A 10,071-nucleotide genomic window follows, 5' to 3' on the forward strand; every position below is an offset into this window, starting at 1 on the left:
TGCAGAAAGAAACTAAAACTGGACTGGCTACAACGTAAACAAAAACAGAATGCTGGACGACAGCAAAGACTTACTGTGGAGCAAAGACAGCGTCCACAAAAAGTACATCCGAACATGACATGACAATCAACAATGTCCCCACAATAAAGGATAAAAACAACTGAAATATTCTTGATTGCTAAAACAAAGCAGGTGTGGGGAATAACAGTCAGGGAAGACATGAAACTGCTATAGGAATATACCAAATAATGAGAAAAAGCCACCAAAACAGGAGCGCATGATAAGAACTAAAACACTACACACAGGAAAACAGCAAAAAAATCAAAATAAGTCATGGCGTGATGTGACAGGTGGTGACAGTACACCTACAGTGGGGCAAAAAAGTATTTAGTCGGCCACCGATTGTGCAAGTTCTCCCACTTAAAATGATGACAGAGGTCTGTAATTTTCATCATAGGTACACTTCAACTGTGAGAGACAGAATGTGATAACAAAATCCAGGAATTTACATTGTAGGAATTTTAAAGAATTTATCTGTAAATTACGGTGGAAAATAAGTATTTGGTCAACCATTCCAACCTCTCACGGAGAAGGAGGTTTTGGCTCAAAATCTCACGATACATGGCCCCATTCATTCTTTCCTTAACACGGATCAATCGTCCTGTCCCCTTAGCAGAAAAACAGCCCCAAAGCAGGATGTTTCCACCTCCATGCTTCACAGTAGGTATGGTGTTCTTGGGATGCAACTCAGTATTCTTCTTCCTCCTAATACAACATGTTGGGTTTATACCAAAAAGTTCTATTTTGGTTTCATCTGACCACATGACATTCTCCCAATCCTCTGCTGTATCATCCATGTATCCATTTTGGTATAAACTCAACTCGTCGTGTTTGGAGGAAGAAGAATACCGAGTTGCATCCCAAGAACACCACACCTACTGTGAAGCATGGGGGTGGAAACATCATGCTTTGGGGCTGTTTTTCTGCTAAGGGGACAGGACGATTGATCCGTGTTAAGGAAAGAATGAATGGGGCCATGTATCGTGAGATTTTGAGCCAAAACCTCCTTCCATCAGTGAGAGCTTTGAATGGTTGACCAAATACTTATTTTCCACCATAATTTACAAATAAATTCTTTAAAATTCGTACGATGTGAATTCCTGGATTTTTTTTCACATTCTGTCTCTCACAGTTGAAGTGTACCTATGATTAAAATTACAGACCTCTGTCATCGTTTTAAGTGGGAGAACTTGTACAATCGGTGGCTGACTAAATACTTTTTTGCCCCACTGTGCTTTGAGACAAGAGCTATAGGGATGCATGCTTGGTGATGGTTTAAAGTCATATCCAACAATTGCGAGAAGGACTTTTTATTGTCTATATCAGCTGCTGAGTTTCATTTTTTTATGTTTTGTGCTGGTGGTGTGCCTCCGCATTTTTTCAATGAAAAAAATGTGCCTAGGCTCAAAAAAGGTTGAAAAACACTGATCTAGACTAAGCCCTCAGAAGAGTGCAGTTCCACCCCGGTCCTGTACATGGTAGTAGTGCATCACCCCCAAACACAGGGGCCTGTTGGATCACTGCCACGGTCTGTCTAATACAAGCGGAATGTAACCGTCCAAAAGAATCAAAATTAACAAAAAAAAATAAAATCTGCACTTTTATGCTGTTCTGCATTAAAAATGTAAAAAAAAAAGGTCTAATAAAATAAGATATAATAATAATAAATATGATAATTTCTTGCTGTTTCTCCAGGTCGTGGCCACGTTCAGGAGGCAGGCCAAAGTTCCGTTCTTCTCCGTGCTTCACTTGTCCTCCTTTTCAAAGCAGTCCCAGAACCTGCATCTTAATCTGGACCACGAGGTAAAGACTTTGAGTTATGGATCAAAGTGTGTGTGTCTGTGTCGTGCTCACAATGTGTGTGTTGTTCTTGTAGGCGAGTGCACACCTCCGGGACATGTGCGCAGTTTTCGCCGGACCACTTCCTGGGGGTTTCTCCGAGAGGGAAGTACGGCGACTGTTCCGCTGCTGTGGACACGTCCGGACTGTCCAAATGCTGAATGGGACACACAGGGTACGCCTCTGTCGCAACATGCCTCCTTCCGGCTTCTTCTTCTGTTGAACGGACACGGAATGAGGAGGACCTCCTCGTCTTTGCCCTGCTGACTTCTTGGGGATGTTTTTCCCTGCGCAGGTTCACGCCTTGGTAAGGTTCCAGATGTTGGAAGGCGCCGTGCTGGCACTGCAAGCTTTGAATGGCATCCATTTGCAAGGACACACCTTGAAGGTAAAGACCACCCACCACACCGTTCCACAACACGTCCTCCTAAATCACTATTTTATTTCAATACATACTCTATACAACTTTGTCTTTGGAGTAGAGTGGCTGTCCAGTAACTCCTGAGTTTGGACAACGTATACACACCCCACTCCATCCATCCATCCATCTATCATCTTCTGCTTATCCGAGGTCGGGTCGCGGGGGCAGCAGCCTAAGCAGGGAAGCCCAGACTTCCCTCTCTCCAGCCACTTCATCTAGCTCTTCCCGGGGGATCCCGAGGCGTTCCCAGGCCAGCCGGCAGACATAGTCTTCCCAACGTGTCCTGGGTCTTCCCCGTGGCCTCCTACCGGTTGGACGTGCCCTAAACACCTCCCTAGGGAGGCGTTCGGGTGCCCGAACCGCCTCATCTGGTTCCTCTCGATGTGGAGGAGCAGCGGCTTTACGTTGAGCTTCTCACCCTATCTCTAAGGGAGAGCCCCGCCACCCGGCGGAGGAAACTCATTTCGGCCACTTGTACCCGTGATCTTATCCTTTCGGTCATGACCCAAAGCTCATGACCATAGGTGAGGATGGGAACGTAGATCGACCGGTAAATTGAGTGCTTTGCCTTCTGGCTCAGCTCCTTCTTCACCACAACGGATCGGTACAACGTCCGCATTACTGAAGACGCCGCACCGATCCGCCTGTCGATCTCACGATCCACTCTTCCCCCACTCGTGAACAAGACTCCTAGGTACTTGAACTCCTCCATTTGGGGCAGGGTCTCCTCCCCAACCCGGAGATGGCACTCCACCCTTTTCCGGGCGAGAACCATGGACTCGGACTTGGAGGTGCTGATTCTCATTCCGGTCGCTTCACACTCGGCTGCGAACCGATCCAGTGAGAGCTGAAGATCCCGGTCAGATGAAGCCATCAGGACCACATCATCTGCAAAAAGCAGAGACCTAATCCCGTGGCCACCAAACCGGATCCCCTCAACGCCTTGGCTGCGCCTAGAAATTCTGTCCATAAAAGTTATGAACAGAATCGGTGACAAAGGACAGCCTTGGCGGAGTCCAACCGTCACTGGAAACGTGTCCGACTTACTGCCAGCAATGCGGACCAAGCTCTGAAACTGATCATACAGGGAGCGGACTGCCACAATAAGACAGTCCGGTACCCCATACTCTCTGAGCACTCCTCAAAGGACTTCCCGAGGGACACGGTCGAATGCCTTCTCCAAGTCCACAAATATATATATATATATATATATATATATATATATATATCCATCCATCCATCCATTTTCTACCGCTTATTCCCTTTCGGGGTCGCGGGGGGCGCTGGCGCCTATCTCAGCTACAATCGGGCGGAAGGCGGGGTACACCCTGGACAAGTCGCCACCTCATCGCAGGGCCAACACAGATAGACAGACAACATTCACACTCACATTCACACACTAGGGCCAATTTAGTGTTGCCAATCAACCTATCCCCAGGTGCATGTCTTTGGAAGTGGGAGGAAGCCGGAGTACCCGGAGGGAACCCACGCATTCACGGGGAGAACATGCAAACTCCACACAGAAAGATCCCGAGCCTGGATTTGAACCCAGGACTGCAGGACCTTCGTATTGTGAGGCAGACGCACTAACCCCTCTGCCACCGTGAAGCCCATATATATATATATATATATATATATATATATATATATATATATGTGTGTACAGTACAGGCCAAAAGTTTTGTACATATATATATATATATATATATACAGTACAGGCCAAAAGTTTGGACACATTTTCTCCTCATTCAATGTGTTTTCTTTATTTTCATGACTATTTACATTGTAGATTGTCACTGAAGGCATCAAAACTATGAATGAACACACATGGAGTTATGTACTTAACATTAGTTTCCTCAAAAGAGCCACTCTTTGTTCTAATTAAATTGTAAATGGGTTATACTTGTATAGCGCTTTTGTACCTTCAAGGTACTCAAAGCGCTTTGACACTATTTCCACATCCACACACACTCACACACCGATGGCGGGAGCTGCAAGGGTGACGTGTCTTGCTCAAGCACACAACGGACGTGACAAAGTTGGAAGAAGGTGGGGATTGAACCAGGAACCCTCAGATTGCTGGCACGGCCCAACCGTGCCGAGCCACGCCGTCCCCATAGTTACAGCTTTGCACACTCTTGGCATTCTCTCGATGAGCTTCAAGCACACGAGTGAAGTGAAAACCCTTTCAGGTGACGACTATCGAGAGAATACCATGAGTGGGCAAAAGAGTAATCAATAATAATAACTAAATACATTACATATGCATAAAAAATAGTTTTCTTTTGTATTATTATTTTTTAATGAATTAACCACTTAAGGCCCAACCTCTTTGTTACATGCTTTTTTTATTCCATTGTATGTTATACTCTTCTGACACCACCAGATGGCAGTATAAGTGTCCACATAAGCGACCATAAGACCCCAATTCAGTAGTTTACACAATTTTGGAAATAAGAGCTAAAAGGTGCTGTCCACGAATGTGGCCAACAAAGCCTTTGGAGGTTGTGGGTAACATTTATGACAACCTTTTTCCAAAACACAATATAGAATGTGAGATTTAACAGGATGATGCACACATTTATCATTTGTTTTCAAAATGCTTACAAAAAAATAGGACCTCAAAACTTTATTGTGGGACCCCATTTTTAAGACTTGATGGGGTTTCCGGGACCCCGTTTTGAAAATTCCTGATTGGGTATTGGTGCGTGTAAAACAGCAGCCTGCGGGCTGTGGTCTGCGGGCCAATTCGAATACTAATCAAACATTATCCAGGGGGCCATGGATAATTAATTTGCGGGCTGAATCTGGCCCGCGGGCCTTGACTTTGACACCGCAGGCCTTCGCATGATTACCTTTTGTAAATGACTTGACTAAACTGGAAGAAAATCTGGAGGACATCTAGAGTTGAGATATCCGATAATATTGGACTGCTGATATTATCGGCCGATAAATGCTTTAAAATGTAATATCGGAAATTATCAGTATCTGTTTCAAAAAGTTCAATTAATGACTTTTTAAAACCCCGCTGTACACACGGACGTAGGGCGAAGTACAGAGCGCCAATAAACCTTAAAGGCACTGCCTTTGCGTGCCGGTCCAATCACATAATATCTACGGCTTTTCACACACACGAGTGAATGCAAGGCATACTTGGTCAACAGCCATACAGGTCACACTGAGGGTGGCCGTATAAACAACTGTAGCACTGTTACAAATATGCGCAACACTGTAAACGCACACCAAACAAGAATGACAAACACATTTCGGGAGAACATCCGCACCGCAACAGAACAAATACCCAGAATCCCTTGCAGCTAGGGGTGTAACGGTACGTGTATTTGTATCGAACCGTTTCGGTACGGGGGGTTCGGTTCAGAGGTGTACCGAACAAGTACATGCTAGCAGCAAGGACAACATGTTAAAGCCAGGGCTAGAAGACCCTCCTGCCTCGTTAAAGATCTCCCGTTTGGGAACACTTTGACTGTGCGATACAACAATGGAGGACGGAGGTTTGCTAAGATTGTTCAGCAGTTGCTTCTGACAACACGTCAAACATGTGTTGCACCTTTCCTGCTTCCGGCTCCCATAATGTCTCCCTTGCGCGCACAACCCTTCACTCTACCCGGCAGTGGGTCTCCAAAGCTGCGGACTCCAGGGTAAATGAAGAGTCCAGCTATTAGTTGCAAATCGTGGTTTTATTGAAGTCTTGCACACAGCCAAGCCAACAAAACACCAGCCGCACTCGCGCTAAGGTCCCTCACCTCACTCGCTCACACACTGACTGACGTCACATGCGTCACATAATAAAGGGCCACACACACGCTACTCTCATAAAGCAGTGGTTCTTAACCTTTTTTTAGTGATGTACCCCCTGTGAACATTTTTTTAATTCAAGTAGCCCCTAATCACAGCAAAGCATTTTGGGTTGAAAAAAAGATAAAGAAGTAAAATAAAGCACTATGTCATCAGTTTCTGATTTATTAAATTGTATAACAGTGCAAAATATTGCTCATTTGTAGTGGTCTCTCTTGAACTATTTGGAAAGAAAGATATACAAACAACTAAAAAGTTGTTGAAAAATAAACAAGTGATTCAATTATAAATAAAGATTTATACAAATATAAGTAATCATCAACTTAAAGTGCCCTTTTTGGGGATTGTAATAGAGATCCATCTGGATTCATGAACTTTATTCTAAACCTTTCTTCACAAAAAAAAGGAATCTTTAACATCAATATTTATGGAACATGTCTACAAAAAACAGCGGGCAATGTTGATGAACATGGACCCTGACTTAAACAAGTTGAAAAACATATTGGGGTGTTAGCATTTAGTGGTCAATTGTATGGAATATGTACTGTACTGTGCAATCTACTAATAAAAGTCTCAATCAATCAATCAATCAAAAAAAGCACTTTATATGTAGAAAAGTTTTGTTAAGAAACCATTCTGAGCCTTAACTTATTTAGTTTTTATTTGATATGTTATATAGGTATTAACCCTGGCAATGGACCCTGTGTGTATATGTATGTTATGCCATTGTTTACAAATTTGGTAAATAAATAACCAAAAAATGTACATTTTGTTGTTTTCTTACTGTACCGAAAATGAACCGAACCGTGACCTCTAAACCGAGGTACGTACCATACCGAAATTTTTGTGTACCGTTACACCCCTACTTGCAGCGCTAACTCTTCCGGGACACTACAATATACACCCCCCCCCTCCCAACACACACACACAAACCTCAACCTCGCCCCTCCAACCCCGCCCACCTGTCCCAAATTCCAAGCTGCTGTTTTGAGGCATGTTAATAAAAAAAAAATTATGCACTTTGTGACTTCAATAATAAATATGGCAGTGCCATGTTGGCACTTTTTTCCATTATTTGAGTTGATTTATTTTGGAAAACCTTGTTACATTGTTTAATGCATCCAGCGAGGCATCACAACAAAATTAGGCATAATAATGTGTTAATTCCACGACTGTATATATCGGTATCAGTTGATATCGGAATCGGTAATTGAGAGTTGGACAATATCGGCAAAAAAGCCATTATCGGACATCTCTAATTTAGAGGTTAACTGGCTGTCCAGTAAGCAGGCTGCAAGACAGCTTGTATCGGACATTTCATATGCAAGCTGATATAATCCGATACTTTTTCTATTTTGCGGATATTGGACCGATATCATTATCAGCTCGGGACAGCCCTAATATTCGTTGCCTCTCTTAGGTACAAAGGCCAGTCAACGAGTCGACGCTGGACTTTGAGGAGACTCTGGACGCGCTGATGAGCGACGTACTCAACACACGACGACTCTACGCGGTGCAGCTCCACCCGCTTTTTGCCCACAGCGTCTGCGGGAAGCATGACGGACACAAAATAAACGGCGACGCATCGGCGTCCCTTCCTGCCAAGACTTCTTCAGAGTTGCGTGAGGAAACGCTCACACAGACATTCAGCCGCTTTGGTGCTGTGGAAAGAGTCTTCACGACCGCTAAACCTGGAAGACGAGCAAGATACGCGTGCATAGGTAAGGAGACGAAGATACTTCTGGTTTTGGAATAAGCGAAACAAAGCTTTAAGATGCGGGAAGGGCAACCGTTGAGGTATCGTATTTTCCGGACTATAAAGTGCACTTAAAATCCTTTTTTTTTTTCTCATAACTCGACAGTGCGCCTAAAACTCAGTACGCCAAATGTACAGAATAATTCTGGTTTTGCTTACCGACCTCGAAGCAATTTTATTTGGTACATTGTCTAATGATAAGTATGACAAGTAGATGGCAGTCAAACATAAGAGATACGTATAGACTGCACTATGATGGCAATATGACTCAAGTAAACAACAACAACATTTTATATGTTCCATTGAAAATATCGAACATTACACACCGCGCTCACAAATCTATCAAAATGTTTTAGTACAACTTTGGCAAACTATGAAGCCGCACCGCTTGATGGATTGTACTGTGCTCCAACATAGGAGTATTATTATGGTGTGTGTATATAAGGTAAGACATATTGTCTGGCTTTTTGTTTTGCAATATTATGCAAAAGCAAATGTTCTTACCTTCTGCTACCTACTGATCTGTATTTGGGATCTGCATAAATTCTGAAAAATTGCACGCCTCCGCCCTTTTAGTCTGTGTCGACACCGTCGTCGATAAGCTTCTTCTTATTTTCTCTTTTTTCTTGTTATGGGTCATTCATCCTCCGCTGTTGACTTTTCTAATATAAAGTAGTGTAAAGTTCTTACTTATATCTGTCAGTAAACTCGCCATGAAAGCGCTAAAACATACTGGTGTAGTGAGTTTACATTATTCACCCAAAAAACTTTAGTTATTAGAGAGTTCTATTTGGATGGTTTTTCATGGGGAAAATTTCTGATGTTATTGTTTCCGGATGAGCAGATGCTGCTCTGTTATTGATTTAAATAAAGTGTGAATGTCATTAAAACAGTTAGCTCCATCTTTTGACACTTCTTCCACTCCCGTCCTTGCACACTACAACGCTACAACAAAGATGCCGGGGAGAAGACGCTGCCGAAGGTGAGCTACGTAAATAAGACCGCCCACAAAACGGTGCAACCGGAAGCGACTGTCAGAAAGCTGTCAGAAAGCGGCTTAAAGATGGTCTGTAAAGCATCATCTATGGAACATTTTGACCAAAGAACCACCATTACATGTTATGTAGACCACAAGGAAGTTTTTACATGTAGAAAAAAAAACAAAAATATGACTCCTTTAATGCGCCCTATAATCCGTTGCGCCTTTTGTATGAAAAAAGATAAAAAATAAACCATTTTTCGGCAGTGCGCCTTATATTGGGGCGGTATAGTTCGGTTGGTAGAGTGGCCGTGCCAGCAATTTGAGAGTTCCAGGTTCGATCCCCACTTCCGCCATTGGGCAAGACACTTTACCCACCTGCTCCCAGTGCCACCCACACTGGTTTAAATGTAACTTAAATATTGGGTTTCACAATGTAAAGTGCTTTGAGTCACTAGAGAAAAGCGCTAAATAAATATAATTCACTTCACACTTCACTTACATCCAATGCACCCTATGATTCGGAAAATACGGTACATACTTTCATGTTAAAGTCTCAAAAAGTGTTAAGTAAGACCAAACTAAGACTTGTCGCTAGTTCCTTTTTTGCAAAAGAGTTATATAAAGTTGCTAATATGGCAACACTGATCGCTCCCGCTACGTCTTCTTATTCTCTGGCAGACCAGTGTCAAAAAGCAGAGTTATGATGTCGTCTACTGTACGATGTGGTAACTACAAGCTGCATTCAGAGACAGTCCCGTTATAATGTGTTTATGAGCAAGTGGGCACCACAAACAAATGGTAAACACTAGAATAATCTGTTCTAGATTCAAGCTGCGGCCATCCTAAAACCTTTAATTAAACGTACAGCCGATGTTTTATGTAACGTTTTAGCATTCTAACCACTGTCATACAAGTGTAAAAAGAAGTTAACTCTTAAAATTAATATTGTTTTTTTACCTAATAGAGTTTGAGGGTCCAGAGGGGAAAGATGCGGCCATTAGCGCTTCAGAAGAACTTTGGAGGGAAAACTTCCTCGTCTGTCCATCACTGACTCCGCCCCACATGACATCATGGCCTGCTGACGAAGAAGAGCATGTAAAAATTTATATTTTTATCATTCAAACTGGGCTTGTTTTTATTGCTCAACACTTTAGTTTCCCCACCTCTGTTATTCTGCAATGACTTTTTGTTATTGTG

General features: G+C 43.0%; 1 protein-coding gene across 3 annotated transcripts in view; it reads left to right on the forward strand.

Annotated features, from left to right (window-relative positions):
• Positions 1-10,071, forward strand: part of LOC133560697 (RNA exonuclease 5-like) — a 32,733-nt gene that overhangs the window by 22,151 nt on the left and 511 nt on the right. For all 3 annotated transcript variants that reach the window (XM_061913520.1, XM_061913511.1, XM_061913529.1), the window contains 5 exons: positions 1,756-1,863; positions 1,937-2,074; positions 2,195-2,287; positions 7,557-7,857; positions 9,839-9,969. In XM_061913520.1, coding sequence (XP_061769504.1) covers positions 1,756-1,863; positions 1,937-2,074; positions 2,195-2,287; positions 7,557-7,857; positions 9,839-9,969 — 771 coding nt within the window. The remainder of the gene's footprint in view (positions 1-1,755; positions 1,864-1,936; positions 2,075-2,194; positions 2,288-7,556; positions 7,858-9,838; positions 9,970-10,071) is intronic.

This window comes from Nerophis ophidion, linkage group LG01 (assembly GCF_033978795.1).
Source record: "Nerophis ophidion isolate RoL-2023_Sa linkage group LG01, RoL_Noph_v1.0, whole genome shotgun sequence".
Taxonomy (NCBI): Eukaryota; Metazoa; Chordata; class Actinopteri; order Syngnathiformes; family Syngnathidae; genus Nerophis; species Nerophis ophidion.